Below are 23,412 nucleotides of genomic sequence, written 5' to 3' on the forward strand. Positions count from 1 at the left end.
AAATGTCATAGATTACAGCACAGTTCAGAAATAGGAGAACATCGTGAAAGAAGTACACATTAGTGGGCCTTAAATAAAAAGTAAAAAAAAAAGCTGTTCCCTTTTTTTAAATTTAAATATAGCATAGTCATTCTAACCACTAGGAGCTGTCTTATATTAGCTAGAAACATAGTAGATCTCAGTGTGAAACTGCCAAATTTAATGACAAACAAAATCTGGAACATTTAGTTGCTACATGGAACCAACTGTTTGAAATCACTGTGCATCTAGCCATGATCAAAGACCTACTACTGTTATTTTGCTGAAGATATTCAACCCTAAATGATATGTTCATTTAACACATTTATTTCCTCATTAACAGATTACAGATGTAACCAATTTAAATATTGTTATTCTTTTGAATTAATTGTAAGAGTTACATGCCAAAATTCTGGAACACAAATAAGCTTCCTTGCCTACTTCACAATGTAAGATGAAGATTTTACACATTCTAGTATGTGTTGAGAATTGTATTTTAGTATTGTCTGTACCCAACTGTAAAGAACACAATAACAGAAACTTAAAGAACAGCTGAATAAAACAAACTAGCTGCACATTCTTATGAAAAATCTCCCTAGCCCTTACTGTAGCATGTAGCAGTCCAATTGACGGACCTATCTTCCAAGGCTATGGCATATTCTTGATGGGGCCGTCTGAAGAAGCAGTTACTGTAACATCAAGCCTGACAGTCACCGACGGCATCTGATGTGGGTGTGGTGGTCCGGGGTAGAAGCAGATGAGAGGGGAGTGCCCCTTGTGAATATGCAGAACAGCTAGAAGATATGTCTGTCGATCGGACCGCTGCGTGCCACAGTATGGCACAACTTTTTATTATGTTCCAATAAAGCTAGGATTTTTACATTAACACATCTGTTAGAGGTCTAGGGGGATTCTTTCATTAGTATGTGCAGCTAGTTTGCTTTATTGAGCTGACAGGTGTCCTTTAAAGTTATTATTATTTGTTTACTCATAATATGGTGAATAAAATAAGCTCTCACATAATATGTATTAGCAAAGTGCCTTTATGCTTCTACTATTAGTCACTTTTTACCTGTTGGACCATGAGGCTAACAGCAGAAAACATCTGTAAGCCATGGGAGATAAAGGAAAAACAATTATACCAAAAAAAAAAAAAAAATAACACAAAGAAGAAATACATAAGTCCACCTGTAATTTTGTCTTTGCAAAAGTCACATGTACTGGAGTCTAAGGCACAGAGGCTAAAGGAACTCTGTTAGCCACGCCATATGGCCATACTCCACTATTACAAATAAAGGGCTTGTCCATTGTTTCCAAATGTTTTGACTTAATTTGTTCCTTTTTACATACATTTTGAATCCATTGTTCTGTTTTTCACATTCGCTAAAAGAACTGAAGGTTTACATTCATAACAAAGCATATTACCTGGTTCCCCAGCGTGTTCTGGCCGTGCTTTTGACGTCAAGTCTTTAGACGTTGAAGTCTATGGAGACGCATCAAAAACGCATTGCACTTGCGAGAATTGCAAGTGCAATGTGAGTAGAATGCTTTTTAAATGGATGGGTTGCTAGGTGTTGTGAAAAAAAGTCAGGAAGTGGCAATTTAAGAACCGTGTGATTTAAAAAACGCGTGTGAAAAACGCAAACAACACGCGCGTGAAAAACGAAAAATAATTATTCCAAAGAACAAGGGACCAAAAACGAAGCAAAAAACTTCAGTTTTTCACACATTGCACCCTGACGTGATCTGCAACGCAAGTGTGGAAGGGGCCTAAATGTTAGGAGCCAGCATGATGGGGTGCGGGGTTAACATTAAGTGCTCATGCAAAATGCGCCAGTCCTTATTAAATACCCTCTTTGCTTTTATTCCAAGAAAAACATTTTTTCTTCATTTAATTCAATTACTTTTGCCTACAGGACATGCCAACCTCTTAAAGTTATAAGTTACTGGCAAGGAAGTAAAAGCTGTATCAACAGCAGGCATGACTACTCCAGATCTCCGTCACGGAGTCATGTGGACCATTTCTCCCAGAGGATTACACTGCATACAGCTCATGAATCCTGTGCCATGTAACGTTCATCATAGTGGAGCTTCACAAGAGTGGAATATTACTTTAAAACTTCAGCTACAAAACACATTTTAAATGCCAAAAAAACACAAAAATATAGCCTGTTAAACATATATTCCAGATTGTAAATGTGATTTAAAAGTAAAATTATATATAAGAATGACAGGATTAGCACTGCAGTAAACTTTTCTTCATTCTCTGTAATGTATAGCTTTAATTGGATTGGACATGTAAGCAGCACAATTACAATATATAGATCAACCAGATTTTAAAAACAGAAAGCACACAAAGACATGCAACATTGGGGTATCAGACAGTGAGTACATTGGCAAGAAGAACTGTAGATATTGTACACCTAATGTAGCTTGAACTGACTTTCAGAAGGCTTTGAAAATGTACCAGCAAAAGTGTAAACAAGGTGTTACTCGCGTCTGATCACTATTAGCGCATTGATACTTTCCAACAGTATCTTGTATTGGATAAACAATGATGTAAAAGAAGTCCTATTTCGATTGGTAAAAAGTGGCTAATTGGATAAAGTCATTTCTTGGATGTCCTTAAAGCTACCTAAGCATTTAAGATCTACTCCGTGTAATTTTAAAACATTTAATACAAAAAAAAGCCCACAAAATGAAAACATTCAAGACTCACTTATAAGATACATACAAAGCTAAAACGTTAGGTAAAAATATTTATCTGCTATAGGGGCTTTTTGACTGTTGCTGTTCAGTAGGTCTATAACAAAAAGAGTACCATAAAACTGCTACACAGATATGAAAATGTCACAAATATATGGAACGAATTTATTATGGTAGAAACTAAAACAAAATGAGATAGGCAATTCCAGAATTGGAGTCATAAAACAAGGTACCCCCTGACAGATATCAGTGAGGCTTTGCTGTATACATCTATTTAATTCAGGATTTTATTTGGTATAACAGTATGTGGGAGATATAAAAGTGCTTTGTGTTGGGAATCAGACTGGGGGCTGATTGGGACTTAGGTCATGGACTAGAACTAGTGATGTCATTTCTCATTTATAGAATTTATGACATATCCACCAGATATGTAAGAAATACTTGATAAATATATTTGTGAACGGGTCTATATTTAGAGATAAGACACCCAATTTAGTATCATATTCAAAAAAGAAGAAAAAAGCAGATGTCCACTATTTTTCAAAAATCAGTAAGAAATACATGATAGATGCATGTCCATTTTCTGGGATCCAACTCCTAACTTGAAAACAAGGGTCTTCTGACCTGCTTCCAGTAGCTGGGCCCAATGAATAGTTGACCATACACTTTCAGTGCTCCCATATACCTAAATGGAGAGTGGCTGCATGTAGGGCCAACTCTCAAATACTGACATAAGTGTGAAGTCCTGAAGGTGTGTATCTATCATGTATTTAACATACTATACGTGAGAATACCCATTTAATGTAAGATACTGAGCAACTGATGAAGGACAAAGCAATTTAGGCAAGAGTGATCACTAGATTTATTATTTGTGAATAGTGAAATATGGATAAGAAGGCTACCTGCTCATCTCTGGAGGCTAAGCCACTCAATCTATTCCCGTAATGAACAATTTTTGTAAATCCTTCAAGTCTGGAGTTGCCTGGCTGTATTGGACATGATCTATATATACAGAAATATATTTATATATATATATCTATATGCATGTTTTACTCTTGTCATTACAGTGAGAATGCATTTATATTTTACAGTGTTTACAGTTACTATAGAAAAACCTATCCAGAAGGCATGTACTCAGTTACATGGTCACAGGACACTTCTGTTTCCCTGAACAAATAATTCAAAAGACTGGTCTGATCGGACAAACTACAATACCATATGCTGCTTTTACGCAGTTAAAAGTAGGTCATCGCTGGTAAGTGCTTCTGGGGGATATCCTCATAATGACAACAGTGCTCACCCACATAGAGGTCAGAATGTTTTCAGGGATTATTCCTTGGGTATGAATAGGGCTCAGGAGCATGGAAATATTGCCATGACAGATACAAGACACTTTCCATACGTTTGACATATGACAGTAGTGGATTGTAATTTTTCTTTTTTTCTTTTTCTTTTTTTTTTTATTACAATTGCAGGTGTTTTTTATCCTGGGAATGTACAGTATGAATGCCAACTTAAAATAAAAAAAATTTAAAAAAAACACTTAAAAGAAAAGAAAATATAAAAACAGTGCTGTTGCTGCTGTGACTATCCAGCTGGCGAAATAATGTTTAAAGCTAGAATTTATTGCTCCGGATTTAAGTTGCAGAACCACACTGCTGCTTACAAACTGTTAATCTTCATATAGATGCTCAGACATGATTGTCTCCTTGTGTCTAAACACACAAAATACAAGCTGCTATCTGTACAGTTTACAGTACTGAAACACATATTTGGAAATGAAGTATAGATATGTTAATTTCTCAAAGATACATCATATTACAGCAGGGGCTTACCCAAATCTCTCCTTTTGTAGTCACTTTAAAGTAGACAACGATTTCACTGTTAATTATAGCTAAAGTACATTAAAGAAAGAACCTGTGTACTAAATGTAAGTAAACCAGCCAGGCTCTGGTGTTTTTTTTTTCTTTTTAGTTATTTTCTTTTTGCTTTTTTTTTTTAAATGTATTTATTTATTTTTTTTTTTTACATTATTCATATTTTTTTCTTTTGAGGAAACCCCTGTACACACAAAATGAAAATAGTGTCTCAGCATATTCTTCAGTCATGGACTTAGCAGTTCCCAAAACAAGACCAGTGCTTGTCAATCACTTCAGAGTGCCTTGAAAATATGATATACATCTGCTTAAAAGAACCATCGGAATGCTTCGGCGCTGGGGACCGGAGTTCTCTGTAAATAATAAGAGAATAGAAAGGTTATTCAACTGTAAAAAAAATTTAAATCTTATCATTTCTAGAATGTATCACTTTAGGCAAATTTCTTATAAATGAACTACTTAAATATGGAAATTTTGGTAAACTGCCTACAGTTTGAAAACTACTGCAAAGAGTTTTCAATTTAATCACTAAAATAATTTATGAACTAAAAGTGTAAAAACTCAAGAGCTTAAAATGTTTTGAGGCATGGCACAATATTAATGCACCTATGCTTAAAATTAGATAGAATTGAGACCGCAATTAACAAAAATTAAAGGGCACCTGCCATAGTGAAAATATAATACAGTCTACAGGCAGCATGATGAGCTGAGCAGATTCATAGATGTGTTTGAGGGAGAGAAGGGGGAGGGGTTGATTTACAGTCACCTCTGTGAGGGCTGTCAATCACTAAGTAGGACCACCCACTGGACCTGGATTGGGGAGCGAATTTAAGAAAATAAAATCGATAAGATATATTATATTTTATAGAACAAAATGTTTTTCACCTTTATTCAAAACTTTATATCAATCTGCTTAGCTTGACCTGTTCTATGACATGCTGTCTGTAGATTGCACTACATTGCCAATATGAAGGTTTAGCTCAGTACAAGCTCTGAGATGCAACACCCTTAGTTGTTTTGGCCCTACTGTAGGCCTCAATTATAAGTTAGAAGAATATATAAGCTCTTAAATAATATGACATATTATGAGGGCATTCCTCCGAACATACCTACAGCTCTGTCATACAGAGCTGTATGGTGTCTGCTTTGTGCATTAGGCCTAACACTTATAAAAAAAAAGTATGTAAATACTGCTGAATATTTTCTAAACTAAATATGAACAAATAGGATGAACAAATTGAGATTTTGTCACAATATTTAATATTACAGTCAAACTTTCCCTAACCTAATTTTTTTGCTTAAAGACAATGGATTGCATGAAATGGCACTGAAAACAAAAAAAATAATCAGAATATTTGCAAATATAGTGTCCCTTTTAAGGTTAAGCCCAGCTTCATATTGAAATAACCCATTTGAAGAGGGGCACTCTTTTAAGAAGCAAAGCAGTAAAAAAAAACTGTTGGTTTAAAATAGTATTTTTATGTGGGTTGGTCACACTGACACCAAATATATGTCTACCACAGAAACAGCAAAATGGGCGCCTAATGGTTTGAGAGAAGATCTCATCTTAAGAGGAACTTATTTCCCTGTCCTGTAAAGAGTGTGGTCTTCTTCAAAAGAAGGAAAAAAAGAGTTTATATCATAAAACAGGGAAATATTCTTTTTTTCCCACATGGGAAAAGAACAGTAAATGCAAAAAGGTGACCAGGCACCAGGCTTTCAGTAAGACTGGGCAGGAGATGTGGCAAGAGCCAACAAAAAAATAAATAGATGTTCTTAGTACTTGGGCCCCCCACTATTGTTAATTCTCTTGTATAATGCAGATGCAAACAGATAAAGTTGGTAATACTGCTGTACGGTGTTTGAATGCATTCGCCACAATGGAATAAAACATAAAAAAACTTTAGATTTTATTTCCATTGATATAAGGGGGTTTTCTGGGACTCTAGTATGAACAGTCTCCATTAAGAATAGACCACCAATATAAAACTTAGGTAAATCTATATCCAGGCATCCTCTCCAATCAGTGGGTAAAGAGGTCAAGTTGCTCACCGTTTGCCAGACACAAATTCGTACAGTTTGAAAAGGTCACTTTAAGGGGACTCAGCTGATAAGAGCTGCAATACAAACCTTAGCAAAATGCATGAAGTTGTGTCTGGATCAGGGTAGTGGGCCCCTTTAATCAGCTGATTTGTGGGGGTGCAGAGTTAAGTACAAGCCATTAACAGAAAAGTGTAACTAAACTTTTTTTTTCAGGAATGGATAGAGCAGGTAATTATAGTAAACTTTGCAATATAGTTCATTAAAAAAGCAGCTTCTTTGTGACTCTTTTCTGCTTCTTCCTCCTGCTTTGAGCATTATATCTTAAAGAATTCTGAGGTCCATCTTTTCAAACAGATAAGGAAACTTAGGATTAATCTATCCAAACCTAGATAGTATATCTCTCTGAAATGATAAGACTAACAAATGACTGTCTGTAAAGAGTTAAATTATTAAACACTTTATCAGGTTCCTTTATATCTGAGCTGTCAGCAGAGTCCAGGATACAAACTGCTTATATAAGGAAGGAAGGCAGGGGAGAAAGAAGGACACAGGAACATATTTTTTTTAATAAAGTATATTACAAAGTTTACAATTGTCATTTGCACCGTTGAATTTTTATCAAAAGTTTTGTTCCACTTTAAGGCCCAGACAAACCTTTCTTTTAACAAGTAAATATATAGAAAAAAAAATATTGAAAAGTTTGGAAAACTTTAACTCATGAAAACATTGAAGAATACAATCTCTACATTTTGCACATTCATACAATTTATAAATCGCTCTTTAATTTCACCCTATGCTCTCTCTCTAAGATTTTATGGTGTTAGAAGAATAAAGTAAATTCATGCTAACCTTGTACATTGCATGCTATAGTAAATGCCTGTTATTCTGAAAACAAAAAAGAAAGTATAGATTAACACAGAGCTAAATAACAGAACAAAACACATTTGGCGAACAAACTGCAGGACAAGCAAATTTTACAAGAAAGTAAAATTCCATTCTGCAAGTATTGCTCTATCTTTTAATTAAGATGCTCAATAAATATCTCCAACAATCTCCTTTCACTAATTTTCACAAAAATATAGCATGAATTCAAAATTTGAAATGTATCGTGGATTATTGGAAAATCCCTAGATTTCTATGGTAAAAAATAATTCTTTCTTGTAAAATAAATCATCACCCTACATGTGGTAAATGTCATCACAAGTCATTTAAGAGGAAGGTTTTTAGTAGGTGGCCAGACAATGATATGAGTGGTTGGATAGATACAGTTTCAATCTAACAACCCAAAGTCTCAACATTGCACAAGATCATGGAGTTGCTTTACTGGCCATAGCTTGTCTTTACACTTAGGGTATAGTAGTATGCAATAGATTCATGTGAATGGGGCTTGTAGAAATTCATAAATATGCTGTAGAATTAACAGCATTTAGATGTAAAAGACACTGGCACTTTCAAAAAAAATCCTTAAAAAATTCCAGGATATGCTACATAAAACAATTGGAGCAAACTAAATATTTTCAGATGTAAACCATCAATACAAAAACAAACTAAACAAACCATATAGCGTACATTCCTTAGTAAAACCCACACTATACTAAAATTAATTTTCATGGATTGAAAATGTATACTTATTGGTGGCTGCTGGCAACCCCTCTAGTCTACCCGTGCACAGTGCAATGACTATGTGTGGTACAAGGGAATGTGACACAGTTGTCTATAATATCAGTCACTACAGAATATATTGTGTCTAGTAATGAAGAGAATACCAGAATACAATGGTCCCTTCAAAAAGATTATAGGAGAAGGAACCTGATCTCTAACTCTACTCCTAATCTAAGATCTGACCATTGATGGAAAAGTCTTAGAAAACCGTATTTAACATATACCCATCACTGTTGCTACAAACCCCAAGTGCAAAAATGAAGGTATAAACGTAAACTGGAAAAAGTTATATGATCGGTTCTATAGCATCCATTTCTATAATCTCAGAGAACCTCTTAAATGTTGACGAGAGCTAAATTTATTAGCATTATGTGCTATGAATCCAGGTGTCTAACCAAATGTTCTCCACAAAAAGGTAATATCCCATTTTAATAAGCTGATCCTAGTTTTATTAAATCTGAGGCTTCCTTCCTTCGTTGCTTTTAGGTAACATTTATAAAATGTCAGGAATTAATTTTTCTGAAGATGCTGGAATTTAAAGCATCTGTTCAAAGAAGCTACCAATTCTTCATTTGATATTGGCAAATTTAAGAAAGCTTAGAAGGGCATCTGCGAGTTATTAATGGGAAGCACCCATGTATATTACTAGACATATAGAGACATCAAAAATCTGTGCAAAATGTTTGAATTTACCTTAACAACAAACAATTGTAAGTTCATAGTGCATCTTATATGTGACTACTGTATACGCTTCTATCTACAATGTTGCTGATTCCTCTGTGACAGTATGCCTTTAATGGCGAGAAAAAAGAAACTACTACTCTAAGATTAGACTAAGAGTCTTCCAGCGGCAAAGGGATTATTAATATTTAAACGTCAGAAGTGCAACCTCCCCCACTGTAGACACGCTAGTGCTTGAATGCTTGTGTAGCCTTTTATCACTTTCTTTGTTTTGTATTATTGCAAAATACAATGGAAGCACTGAATTCTTGACTGCGGGCAATGCTACTTCACAAATCTTATGGAAAGGGCAGTGACTTAACTGTATACTCTAAAACATAGCTGTCAACAATAACAAGATGGAAAAATAGGAATATTCCAACGGTAATATTTAAAGATATTTCTCTAGCTCAGTACACGAAGACTGAGAGGTGCTACCACACACCAAAGGCCAAGGTGATAGACATGGTGGTTAGAATTACAGCCTTGCAGCGCTGGAGATGTTCTCTCCGTGTTTGCGTGGGTTTCCTCCCACACTCCAAAACTTATTGGTCAGTTGAGTAGACTGTGAGCCCCATGGAGACAGGGACCTATTTGGCAAGCTCTGTGCAGCGCTGCGTAATCTGTGTGCGCTATATAAGTAAAGGAATCACTATTATTAGGGTTCATTCAGACGACCATCTGGGGGAACGTACATGCGGCCGTCTCAAATTTGCTGCTGCATGTACGTCCCCATAGATGGCCTGTGTGGCACCGTTCTGCGCCGTACACCTGGAAAAGATAGAGCCTGCTTTATCTTTTCCCAGCTGTGTGCCGCTGTTTCTTGGAGGGGTCACCTCCTCCTCCTCTCCAGCACACAGCGTGTGAATGCATCCTTAAACTTTATATGATCCATATGTAATAGTTTATTGCTCAGGTTCACTTTATCAATAATATAATGGTGAAGTATCAGTTTTGGAACCTGGATAAATGTTCTAGGCAGTTTCATATGCTAACACAACACAGTGAGGATCTACATTATTGTACACAAGCCTCTATTGGCTCTTTACTTGGTATAGGTACTGTAGAGAACACCTAGCAACTTCAGAGTTAAATATAGCAGCCATTTTAATGACCATAAATATATAATGCACATTTATCATACTTTTATAGGCTACTTAATTTTTTTCATCATTGTAGAGAGATAAGGAATTGTTGCTGTGTATTTATATTTCATTATTGTCTACTGGTAGAATAGCAGTCTCTAACAGTATTATGTTGAATAATTGTGGCAGTGAACACTATCGCTCTTCAAGGACAGAAACACAAAGCTGCTAGTTGTGTTATTGATAAGTGCTTGTATCTCTATGACCCACATCTACAGTGGAGGCAAGGACAAAAAGTAATGGAAGCGGGGTACCGACACGTAACAGGCAATATGTGCGAAATACGTGTTTTCTAGGCCACACGTGACCCATAATGAAGTTCCTATATCTCCAGATTTACATTCTTCCAGAAAAGCACAGAGGCTAAGAATTTGTTGCCACTTTGGCTACCGGGAACAAAATAATATAATAAAATGTGGTTTAAGGGTTATGCAAATCAACTAAAAAACCACATCAGGGCGGATCGCACTTTTGTCAACTGTTCGCCGTTTTCGGGATGTGCGCAGCTTTGACAGGTAGTTAACAGGGGCTTGCGCTGGGATTGTGCTACACGCAATCAGACTGTGGCACAGCTGCGCTGGCTTTCGTGTGACAGAAATTGGGGGGCGGGCCGTGGAACGTTCCGATTGATTCGGACTGAGCGCGGTATTTAACTTTTAAATTGTGTCGCAGGACAATGTTCTTACGTACACCAGGAAAAAGTAGGTGAACTCCGACGGTTCTGAGCGGGAAGCGACACATGCAGGATATCGGGTGCACGATCTTAGTGAATCGCGCCAGAGTGCATGATCATTGGACAATGCACCTTTTGAGAACTCGCTGGAGCGGGCAAGTAAATATGCCCCATACAGTATACATCAGGTAGGTCAATATAAAGAAACATACTGAAAGGCTAAATAGGGGGGGGAATGTGTGGAGATAAAAAGTCAATAAAAAGGATTAATAAAGCCAAACAAGATTGGATTGGGAATCCTTTGAACACAATTAAAAAAAAAATCTTATCATACACCCATCAACACAGACAAATATAAACCACATCTCCCCCCCCCCCAAATTACATTTGGTAAAGGGAATAAATAAACACATTTTAATGTTTAACAAAAATCACGACTTGTTTATGCATGTTGTAGGCTTTCTAGGTGTCTTCATCAACTTTTAGCCTTGTCTCACTTTGTTGACAAATACATAAGAGGTTATATTAAAAGCCAGGAATAAAGTCAAGGGGCAAAAAGCATGTGTAAGAAGGTGAGATATCCATGCCACAGCCTCCAGACAATCTTGCGCTTCAATAGCCACCCCACTACTTTTTCTGATGTCAGAAGTTCAATGTCAGCTTCATCTCTTCACTGAGTAGTAACTTCTTACACAGGCTCTATGTCCCTCTGACAGCGTAACTGTAAAGTTTATTCAGTTTTTTTCTATAACTGTAATAGCTGAAAACAAAATTTTTTTCCAATATACAATCATAACCTTATTGCAGTTGTTTGTATGCTAATGTTTTCATCCTGTCTCCGGCCCTCTCCTTTCATCGCTGCACTGTGGTCCCCAGGAAGAAGCCATACAGTGAAACAGGAGGCAACAGGAGATGCCGACTACAAACTCCTGGGTCAGCAAAGGGTAATGGGGAGGGCTATGCACTCTGTTCGATCACATGGCTCTGCTCAGTTAATACATAAAGCAGCCTGTATAGAAAACTCTCCATAGACCTCAATGAGACAGCTCTCGACTATTGCTGCTATTACTTTAACTTAGGCTAGATGACAGGCACATGTAGAAATATATTCTTTGTACTATCTTGTTTTACATTGTACATTGAAAATGCATGATACATGTCACATGTCAATCTCTGGCCAATACATAGGTGATAACATTGTGATGGTAGGAGCTTAATTGATAAACTGATGACCCAGGATGGGAATTGTGGTCCTGATAAAAAGATAGATCGCACCCGAGATGAACATGTACATCGTGGGAATTTCTTGGCACTACCAATGTATCTGCATGATCACCAGTAGGAAGCTGACTGTGAGATGCTTCCTGGATGCTGCTGCATCTACCCTGAATGACCAGCACGATTGTAGCATTTAAATGCCTCCTGGGGGATTCTCACACAACAATCACCCCCCTGCGACGCCTTTGGGGGAGAATTCTGAGGTTTAATCAGGACCTCAAGGCTGTCCATAATCAGAACAAGCCTGGGAACAAGCAATAAGATCAATTGTTTGTTCATGTCCCATAGTGGGACTAAGAAAAAAGGTAAAAAATAAACCAATGAATTAATAAAAAATGCCCTCTCAAAAAATATAAAAGTTATATGTAATGTGGAAAAAGTGAAAATCATCACACAAACCCTACACATAGGGTATCGCCATAACCATAAGACCTGCCCTATAAGAATCCTCACATAGACTCCTGGCTGTCACAGCAACAGATTGCTACCCTTAGATGACATCATGGGGGACGGCGATCCGGCCTAAGATGGCGCCACTCATTTGCTCCAGGCATTTAAATCTGCATGTACCTTGTACGGTCCTTAAGCGGTTAAAATCTAGTCTGCCATTAAATACAGATTTATTACAGGGCATTTTACTAGTACTGCACACCATTTAAAGGAAATCTATTACCTAAGTTTATCTCTATTAACCGTTACTGCTGCTTTGAAGAGCTCATCCCAAAGATTGTTCATATAGAATACTGCGCTCCTCTCCTTATAAAATAAAGTTTTATATGTATGTAAATGAAGTAAATAAATCGGAGCCCCTCCTGGCTGCGGCTTCACTGGTTAATTCACTGCAACCAACCGACTTCAACCAAACTTAGTGGTGATCACATGACCTGCCCAGGCAAGTGCAGGACATGTGATGTGGACACGTGAAAAGCGGCCATCTTCTGCCCTGTGTCTGCTCCGCGCAGAGAAAAATCAATGGACTGATTAAAAGTAGCATTTTAATTCTTCATTGCAGTGTATGTCCACAACATTTTTCTGCTAAGGGGAGCAAAATTTTAAATAATAACTAATTACATGTGAGCTTATATTTTAAGCACCCATTTGTATATGAAGTATGCTTATTCCTGGCATACCCCTTTAAAACTACCGTACACATACAAGCTGGCCACTATGACACCCACAGTGTGCGGTGGCAGTCTGTAGTGGTGTCAGTTTTTTACAGTTTTTCCTAGAACCTGCAGGAAGGTAGGCAGAGGGGGAGGTGACAATGCTACTCTTCCTCTGCAGCCCGTTGTATCCCCTCAACCCGGAGCTTACTGCTTTACACACAATGGAGAGAAGCCTAAACACCTACTGACTTTGCTACTACTAACGGCATCATGCTCTCCTCTGTCCATCTCACTTTCTTCCTCACTCTCTTCCACTTGCACTTGTTCAAATAAATGGGGACATTTAAAATACCAATTGTGCACAGTTGCCATCCTAGGCCCAGCTGCAGGAATTGCACTCTGGCACACTATATCCATATATAACATATATACCTACAATCTTGGTGGTGACATCTACAATATAGCAGTAATGGTAAATAGGTAAGACTTGGAGGTAAACTTAGATTTCCTTTAAACAGTGAAAACCATGCCAGACCATCTATAAATTTGCCAAATTTATTACATTCTTTTATAAGACTGCCTACTCTAACTTTACACCATGTATAACTTGCTTAGTTTAAAAGGAACCTGTCAGAAGAAACTGAACAAAGTAACCATGACCATTATGTTATTAAGCAGCTCTTGACTTTCCAGATCATGGCTCTGTGAAGTGGCATTGTATAGAAAATCACCTTTTAAGTGAGATATAAATTGGTTGTATAAAGTCAGGGAGGTACAGTTCAGCTGATTTACATGTATACAAGGGCATCAATTCCAGTGGAAGGAGCATTCTGAGACTAGGTGACTTGACATCAGTGCTAAATTCTACGCCTGTGATTTTATACAACCAATATACATCTTACTTCAAAGTAGAGTTTCAGGAAAATGCCACCACGCAGGTCCAAAATCTGGAAGGTGTTGAATTACTTTACAACAAACTGATAGCAATTTATATGGTACATTTCTGCCGAATGGTTCCCTTTAAAGGACATCACCAGGATAAGGATTGTAAACCAATCACACTGCTGGTGTGTGCCCCCACAGGCAGGATCTGTTCTTCTTTAAGCTTCTTATGCCCTGGGTTTTAAGGAAAAAAAAAGGTATTAAAAAGTATGGAAATGAGTCTGAGGGGTTTCAGGCTCCTTTAACACGTAAGGAGCCTGAAGCCCCCCAGGCGGCTCATTTGCATAATTAAAAGGCTTTTTTGTGAAAACATGAAGAAGCTAAAAGAAGAGCAGATCCTGCCAGAAGAGACATACACCAGTTTGTAAGTGTGCTTGGTTTACAATTCTTGATCCTGGTGGTAGGTGTCCTTTAAGTCAGTAAACACTGATGCTATGGCACATTTCCTGAAGTCAACCCATCTTCCACCCACTTTTTCTGCTATTCAATAATGAGTTAAAATGTCAAATATTTGCCACAGAAGAGAATTTACTTAACTGCTGCAAAATACTACAAAAATAAATATATATGCTTGAAATGGATCTACAGTATGTGTCACGGCTGCACCAGCAATCCTGGGTACGGATCGCGGGCAACCCTCCGGCCCGGGCTCACCTCTCCAACACTCCTGCTTCCCGACTCACAAGGGTGCGCGCGCCGGCTCTCCTAGCCTTAAAGGGCCAGCGTCCTCCTGATTGGCCCTTATAATCTGGAACCTTCCTTCCTGCCTCGCGGGATCTACAGTATTGTTTCCTGTAAGTGAAAGCCCTATCTTCTGTGCCCTAAGGAAATTCCATGGTTTCCATATCAAGCTTCCCTAAGCTGTTCCAGAAGAGTCGTGAGATAGTCCCCAGCGTTCCCAGACGCTCCGTGTTCCCAGCATTTCCAGACGCTCCTGTGTCTCCAGCGCTCCCAGACGCTCCTGTGTCCTCTGTGTCTTCAGCGGTCCATATGCTCCTGGTGGCTCCTGTGTTCCCAGCGTTCCCAGATGCCTCAAGCTACCAGCTCTCCTTCATGGGCCAGTCCATTTCTGTCTGCCTGTGGCGTGTGTCAGCTCCTGCTTCCAAGCCGTACTCCTGCTGTCACCCCCAGGCTCAGACTTTGGCCAGCATCTACTCCTGCTCCCTGTCACCGCAGTCCTAGTCGCACCCGTGGAACGACCTGGTGGAACCCGCTGCAGCAAGACCATCCCGCTTTGCGCCGGGCTCTGGTGAAGACCAGGTGCCACTTAGACTCCGGTCCCGGGTGTCAACTAGTACCATCATCTCCCGCATTGGTCCAGAGGGTCCACAGACTCTTCCCTAAGAAACTCTCCTTCTGTTACTCCATAGTACCCTTTGTGGCTGTGACAGTTGTCCCTACGAATTGTGGCAGAACCCTGACAGTAAGATCCGGCCATGGACTATGCCAAGATCGGGGACTCTGCCAAGAATTCTCATCAGCTTCTGGCTGATTTTTCCAGTGTGGTTGCCCAGCGGAATCAACTCATTGCCTACCTGGGAGAGCAACTGGGCAGAGTTGCCTCCCTGCTTCAACAGCTGCTTGACTCCCAGAAACTGCAGGTTCCGCTTTCCCTAAAGCCTCACAGCTGTTTGACTCCCAGTAGTTTCAAGTCCTGCTTCCAGGTCTGCCTCGCTTGGCTCCGGTGTTCCGAAGGCCATCCGCCATGCTTCCACAGCTTTCAAGGTCTATTCCTTTTTTCCCAAGAGCCACTCCAGCCTCTGGCTTGCCAAGAGCTACTCCAGCCTCGGGCTTGCAAAGAGTTACTCCAACCTCCTACTACTACTTTCAGGGGAGTCAATGCAAGTTAACAGAATTCGACTCACGGAGTTCGACTTAGACTCTAGTCCCAGGTGTCAGCTAGTACCATCATCTCCTGTGGTGGTCCAGAGGGTTCACAGACTCTCTCCTAAGAGTCTAAGAGACACTCCTCCCAGTACTCCCTAGTGCCCTCCTGGACTGTGACAGTTGTCCCTACAAACTGTGCCAGTACCCTGACACCATGGTTCCATGCAAGATTGGGCCTGAATTTCACCAATTTGGGTATAGGGCAGGATTAAGGCTCAGAATGTCATCAATGCTCAGAAGAAAATATACTCATCATGAAATACCATAAGGGATAGTGTAGTCTGATAGGATGCAAATGTATTCTGTAGCTGAATAATGCAGACATGGGCATGGGAGGGCATGAAGGGGGTGCGGTATAGTGGGTGAACATTCAGACCTGAAAGTTTGCAGGGCATAGCGCAATTCTACAACAGACAGTGTCAGGCTGCTGGGGTAGTGAACCCCCTGGACCACCGCGTATGATGACACAAGCCGACATCTGGACCAGAATCTAAGTCGCACCTGGTTTTCACCAGAGCCCATCACAAAGAGGGTTGGACTTGCTGTGGAGTGGTACCACCAGGTCGTTCCACAGGTGCGACTTGTCCATGGTGGCAGCCAAGGACGAAGTACAAAGTTCGTGGTCGGGGACAGGCTGGAGGTCAAGACAGGCGGCAAAGGTTCAGGGTCAGAAATGGAGCAGAAGGTCAGGGCTAGCAGCGGAGGAGCCAAAACGGGAACAGGTCCGGGGTCACAATGGGGGAATCCAATCACAGGCACAAAGCACAAGACATGAAGCATGAAGATCCAGCAGGGAATACTGGGAGGAGCTGGATTTTAACAGAATCTGGGAAGTGACCAGCGGTGCGCTGGCCCATTAAATTTACAAGCGGTGGTGTGTGTGCACCCTAAGAAACAGGGACACACGTGCTGGGAAGCTGGGATGGGAGCATGAGCGTGGAGAAATGAGTGAGGCCAGGGAGGGCTGCCGCCATGGAGAGGTGCACTAGTGCACCTGCGATGGGAGATGTAGGTCGCAGGAGCACCCCTGACAGGCAGGACCTGGCGTAGAATTGTACGCCTGATCAATCACCCGCCTGTTATGAGGCTGAAGTCACCAAATATATTAAGCGGTGCTGAAGGGGAAGGGTCTTCATCATGTGCTGTCGCATATATGCCCCCAATTAAGTACAAGGTTTCCTTTTGGATGCATGTCCAAACACAAATTATACAATTATCCCTGACTGGACACCTATTGCTGACAGGCTGCTACTAAGACTAAGATCTGCATCTATTTATTGTCTAAACTCCCTTTAGAAGTCAAAAACATAAACATAATAATAGCTAAATTTTAAAGAATGTGAGGGATCATACTTAAGGTGACCTTTATAGCGCATAACCTCTTATAAGGGACATGAAGAAGATAATTTGTATAAAACACAAAGGTTCCTATAAAAAGAAATTAAGGCAGCTTTTCCCACCAAATAGCTGTACATTTAGAAGGCAACGGTGTACGATTTTCCCAAATTACTGCAAGGGTCTTTGTCTCTCCTGGGTAAAGACAGGGCTAATATGACATTATTTCTCTTCTTCCTTAATGTGATAAAACAGATAGCTGAAAATTGCATTTTATTGATTTTGTTTCTATTCAATAAAATAAGAACCTTTGAATGAGGAACGTGGAGGACGAGGATAACAATGTGCTGACCAATATTTCTTGTATTTTCTCACCAAAATGGAAGAGGTTATCCGTATAAGAAATCTTGCTGCCAGACTGAGCACTAGCACATTAGCTGCTACGTGTTGGCCATTTCCTTTCAAGCGGTATAAATTCAAGAGACCCAGCTGGGGAATCAAGCTATTGATGAGATTACGGTGAATTTCTGGATCTCGGTTATGCTTGCAGGGAATCATTATCCTGAGTGACAGGGAAGACAGATTCCCTGGGAAATGAAAGCGGGGGAGGGGGCGTTAGGGGATCCTGGCAGATCGCCATTGTCTGAGGCTGCCTCGCTGCTCACGCAGGTGCAAAAACAGGCTACAGCAGCTCTGCTCCCTCGAGAGATAACACATGAAACCTGCAGCCATGACTCCCACTAAGAGGCAATGCCGTGAAGCAGGGTCAATGAATATATTATGCTCTGAAAACCTGAGCGGAATTGACCTTCACAGGCTTGACAGACATAACCAGCTTTTCTCCAAAATTAAAAACCTTGCACGTTACCAACGGATTGCATATTACTCCGGTGATATTGATCATGAATATGATGAGAGGTTATTAAGGGTGCAGAGTTTTTTTAAGGACTCTAAATCATACATTTTAACAGGAGGTTGTGTGAATACCGGCTCCTCTCTGTGTATTTTGCTACTTTATGCTAGGAAATTCATTTTCTTTCTTTTTTTTTTTGTCCAGCCTTATGAAAAATAACTCCCACGGAGAACATATTTTTTTAAAGCTAACACATCCAATCATCATTAGATTTTACATAAATACTATTACTAGGATATCCCCAAATTCCTTTAAACCAAGGCCTCCCATCCTCCCATAGACAGTAAGCGCTTCTTCCTAATGTATGCAGCTCCATGATCATACATGTAATTGTTTGTTTATGTCCATAGACCACAAGGTAAGAAACCGACTTGGGGGGAGGGTTGATTTGTAATTCAGCTACTGGCGTTAAAAGGGTCAGAGGTGACGGCTGCATTGGCAGAATTTGATTTAAGAAGCTTCCAGCTGAGCATAAGTCAGAGAGCGTGGGCTGTGCTGTTATGTCAGGTCTCTGGCTGGATGTCTGGTCACAGATGGATTTACCACAGAAGAGCACGCTGCACCCTTGTAGACGGCCAGGGCTCCACTATAGCACCTTAACGACTGTACAGTTATATTTATGTGACATGCCCTGCTCCCATCAGCAATATTTATGTCACAAGCTCTTGTCTCCCAGTAGTCTATGGGGCTTGATTGCATTTATGCACCTGCTCCAGGGCCAGGCACATATATACATCATTCAATGCAAGTTTCTCGGAAATGTACACATAATAGTAACGAACAGAAACAACCCGTAGTAAACAAAATCATATACATTCTATGGGTTCTATAAATTTGTTCTTATGTTGAATTTGTATATAAGTAGGAACATGTATATTCTATATGTGTAACTCCAGCCAAATCATTTTTTAGTTCCTGTAACACTTGGATTTAAAAGAAATTGACAATGGATCAAGGATTGACAAAAAAGCTTAATTGCAGAAACCTTACAGTTGCAGCCTGGGGTACAATAAATTACCAATATCCAGAGAGCTTCACCTCAGATCACAGAGAGGTCCATTTGTAACTAGGGCTTGTCTATAAGTTGGGTGTTCTTAAAGTCACCATTCACCAGTTTTGTGACCTTCAACCAACTACAGCCACTGTAAATGCTGTGGTTTAGGGTCCCAAAAGTTCTCAGGGTGGAAGCAATATAAAAAAATAAACATTTATACTTGCCTAGATTTGAGTCCGATGAGACACATCTCGTGATGCTTGTTGAAGCCGAGAGATGACCCTGGCTTCATTGCGCATAAGCTATTACCACGGCATATGCGCATCGAAAACAGGGTGTACTTCTTCCGGCTTTATTACTGCACCCTGCAGGCGCCGAGAGCTATGGGTAGGTAAGTGTTAATGTTTGTTTGTTTTCTACTGCCTCCAACTTGGAACTTATATAGCCGATTTATTACACTAAACCACAGGTCCATATGACCTTTGGGTGGTTTAGTGTTCTTAATTGCCCTAACCGCTTCCCTTTAAGTTGGGATTGCGTGTTAATTAAAATATTTATAAATTTCTATTTATTTAGTGCTCTCAATATTTTATTTTGAAAATTCTTAACCCTTTATTTTATACCACATTTTTACCTTATTGAGCATTTTTTTCCATTTTTTATTGTTGTCTTCCTAAGCTTATAACTGTAAGAGGGAAATGTTTTGCAGTACCCGCTTCCTTTTTGAATGGCACCATATTAGTGGAACAAAAATGCATTATAAAAGGTCAATTGCCATTACTTCATGGGCTTACTTCGATGACAACCATCATCATGACCCTGAGACCACATTGTGTGGGTGCTGATAGCTAAAAGGAGCCCCCACTTTCTCCTTTCCATTTAACTGACCCTGCAGCATTTACAGTGTCATGTAAATGGTTAAATGGCCACATTCATCTGTGGACGGCAGAGCAGGAGCCCGGTTGAACATACAGGAGTAGCTCACCTCTCCTCTCTCCATAGGGATGCGTGGTGCCCGGCCGTATGCAAGGGAAAAGATAGATCAAGCTCTATCTTTTTCCTGTCAAGACGTGTGTGCTCACCATACTGTGGCCTGACACCATAGGCATCTATGGGGACCAATATCCATCCACAAATTGTGCCGCTGGATATTGGTCCCCACAAAGTTGGTAGGGCCTATCACTACCCAGCCCCTGCTTTGATCAGGCCTGATACAACTTATGTTCCATCAGTTTTTCACACCGAGAATCATTTCGGTCATGTGAATGTAGCCTAAGAAAAACCCTTTCCCTATGAACTATAACTAAATAATATAGAACTTATTATTAGGGGATTGCCCTTTTTCAAAACTTCTGCCAATTATCCCATTCATTTGAAAGGGAAAACTGGTGCTTTAGATGCTTTGTATCGAAGGATTGTATAATACCCTGCATTCTGTGACATGAAGAAGTGAAACTATTGACTGGATTAAAAGTACTAACTCCAAGTAATGAGGGGGCATTTATGTTCCTTATTTACAAAGTGTCGGCACCAAAGTATTCGTCCTTTTCTGAAATTCATGCCATTTGCGCACAATTTGGGTGCAGGTTTGAAATCCTGACACTTTTCCTGTGCTTGTGCTAGTTTCCCCACACTGTTTTTGGTGCACACTTAGAGCTTCAAAAAGCTGGTCTATGGAGTTTAATCAGACCATCATGAGCACAATTGCTGTCTGGATGGTATGTCAGTGGGAGATTGCCTATAGAAACCAATCACATGCTATGTAATAGAAGATTAATATTTATGAGGTCAGTTTACAGGGAAGTACGGTTCTACCAAAATGACAAAGTTACAACTGGTAAGGTGAGAATGACTTATTTTACTCCTTCCTTAGCCTTTTGTTAAAGCGAATATGTCACCAGTTTTGACCTTGCAAAGCTGCAGACAGTGTTAAATAGCAGTCCCACAGATCTGTGTTACCGTATCTTTGTGTGTGTTGTTACCGTAGTTGCAGCTGTCAAAAGTTGATTTAGCTCTTCTCATTGAACTACTTCTTCCCTTTATTCCCTGCAAAGGCTGTAGTGGGCTTCTGGTTAAATAGTACAGCCATCGTTTAGCAAGGGGTAAGGCTATGAAGCAGCTCAATGAAGAACCATAAGAGCACATAGCAGTGCAAGGTCATTGGAGCAGCCATAATCGAAAATAAAAAATGGTATCTCTCCAGGCCTTCAATCTACTACTGTGAGAACTGCTTACTGATTGCATTTAAGTATTCTGATTGGCTACAAATACACCTTAAAAGGAAGACAAACCAATATTCCTATATGCTCCACAAAATAGCACCAAACTACATGTGGAATCAATCCCTCTGGACAAACGGCTGCTTTGGCTGTTATGTAGATTTTGGCGTTGGAGCTAAAATATAACACCGTAGTAGGTTTACAATTTATACATACCAATATACACCAATCCTGTGTACAAATTTAATTTGAAATAACAGTAACAGTGCAATGCGCTAGTTCTGTTATTTCCAATTCCGTTAATGCTAATTATAACAAAATTCCCATGTTTAGTTTATTCTAGAAATCAGACATTTTTGAGAATATCTGAAAGCATTGGATACTTCTATGCTATCAGTGATGAGACATCTGTTAAATGCAGACACAATCTTTTCGCAGTTGCTAATAAAATGCTATTTCTTGTCAAAACAATGCTATAAACCTATAGCTATCTGATGTCAGAGGAGATCATTCCTTCTATGTAATTACAATCAACTTGTGAGAGTGAAGCTGATGAAAATTCTGTTTGCATAAACCTATGGTAAAACATACAAGGATGCATTGATTTCCAAAAGCAACACAACGCAATGTGTTATCTTCAAAGAATTAAAGAGCAAGTTCAGGTTTTAGAAATTTTGGCCCGTAGATTTGGTCCAAGAGCATATACAGTACAATCATTGGGTCATGCCCAATAAGACTTTCAAATTATCAGACTATTCAATATTTCAACATTTAGATATGCACACAGTAGACATACATTTTCATCAATAGTGCCATGAAACTTCTGGAGTTATGATACATAGCACAACAAAATGCAAGAAGAGGCCTATGCAGGGGCAAACAGCTGATTTGTTAAAGGGTCTACCAGAATCAGACAGCCACTGACGTCTTGTGCTCTAAATGTTAGATAAAGTCCCTGATCAATACTTAATGCACTTGACAATATAAATACTTTTTGAAATATAGGAGAAATCCTATGAGCATTATGCGTTCTGGGAACATGCTTGTAATCCAAATCTCATTGAAGCCCAGATGATTGGCTCCACAATGACCAAACACCTTGGATTACAAGCAGAATTCATGCTCGTAATCCAGATCGCTTATATAGAAAAGTACGTTTTCCCATAGGAAATTGTTGAATGGGGTCATGAGTAGGACAACATCTAACCCATTTATTTCTTCCACTTCTCCAATATTGCGTTATACAATTTTTGAGAGGGGGTACAGTACAGTATGGTATACAGTACAGGGTGCTTGTGTCATTTGTGAAATTTTGCCTGTAGACCAAGTAACATTTATTGTAAAATGAAAGCTATTCTTGCAAAATGCTTGCAGAACAGGTAATTTGTAATCCAAGATTCCACTGCACCATTTTACTGGGTGGTCAACAACCTATTTCACTCTGGCAATCCAAAACTACAAGCTACGAGTGGACTAAAAGCCAAAAGCTATCATTAGATACTATGATTTACAGTACCAATAAAGCTGGAGAGTCATGGATTGCAGATCACCAATGTAAAAATAGGACCAGATTTAGTAAAAGTTTATCACAGTAAGCCCACCTACCACAAACAATGGTTCTGTGGCCAAAATGTCATCTATGACAATAGAAAGAGATGGCCCAAGCCGCAAACTCAGGAGTAATAAGACCCTTCTCTATTATTTTGGGCACAAGGCACTTTTCTTGCAAAACAACACCTTCCTTTGTCATATTATTTGTAAAACACTCTAAAATGGTCTTGAAACCTTAATAAATATGATGCAAGTGATGTTCCGGAGTGATGGATTGATACTTGTTTCCTTTGTAACATTGATTTTGCCCACAATGTTCCCCCAAAAAACAAGAAATATATCT

At 39.5% G+C, this 23,412-nt stretch overlaps 1 protein-coding gene across 2 annotated transcripts in view; it reads right to left on the reverse strand.

Moving 5' to 3' along the window:
- Positions 1-4,730: 4,730 nt before the first annotated feature.
- The window catches only part of CXXC4 (CXXC finger protein 4), a 67,915-nt gene continuing 49,233 nt past the window's right edge, over positions 4,731-23,412 (reverse strand). Inside the window, exons 3-4 of one of the 2 annotated variants that reach the window (XM_072118892.1) lie at positions 7,494-7,529; positions 4,731-4,954 (exon numbers count right to left, since the gene is read on the reverse strand). In XM_072118892.1, the coding sequence (XP_071974993.1) occupies positions 7,509-7,529 (21 nt within the window). In that variant the 3' untranslated portion in view covers positions 4,731-4,954; positions 7,494-7,508. The remainder of the gene's footprint in view (positions 4,955-7,493; positions 7,530-23,412) is intronic. The other variant, XM_072118882.1, reaches the window with a different exon arrangement.

Source organism: Engystomops pustulosus, chromosome 1, assembly GCF_040894005.1.
Source record: "Engystomops pustulosus chromosome 1, aEngPut4.maternal, whole genome shotgun sequence".
Classification (NCBI taxonomy): domain Eukaryota; kingdom Metazoa; phylum Chordata; class Amphibia; order Anura; family Leptodactylidae; genus Engystomops; species Engystomops pustulosus.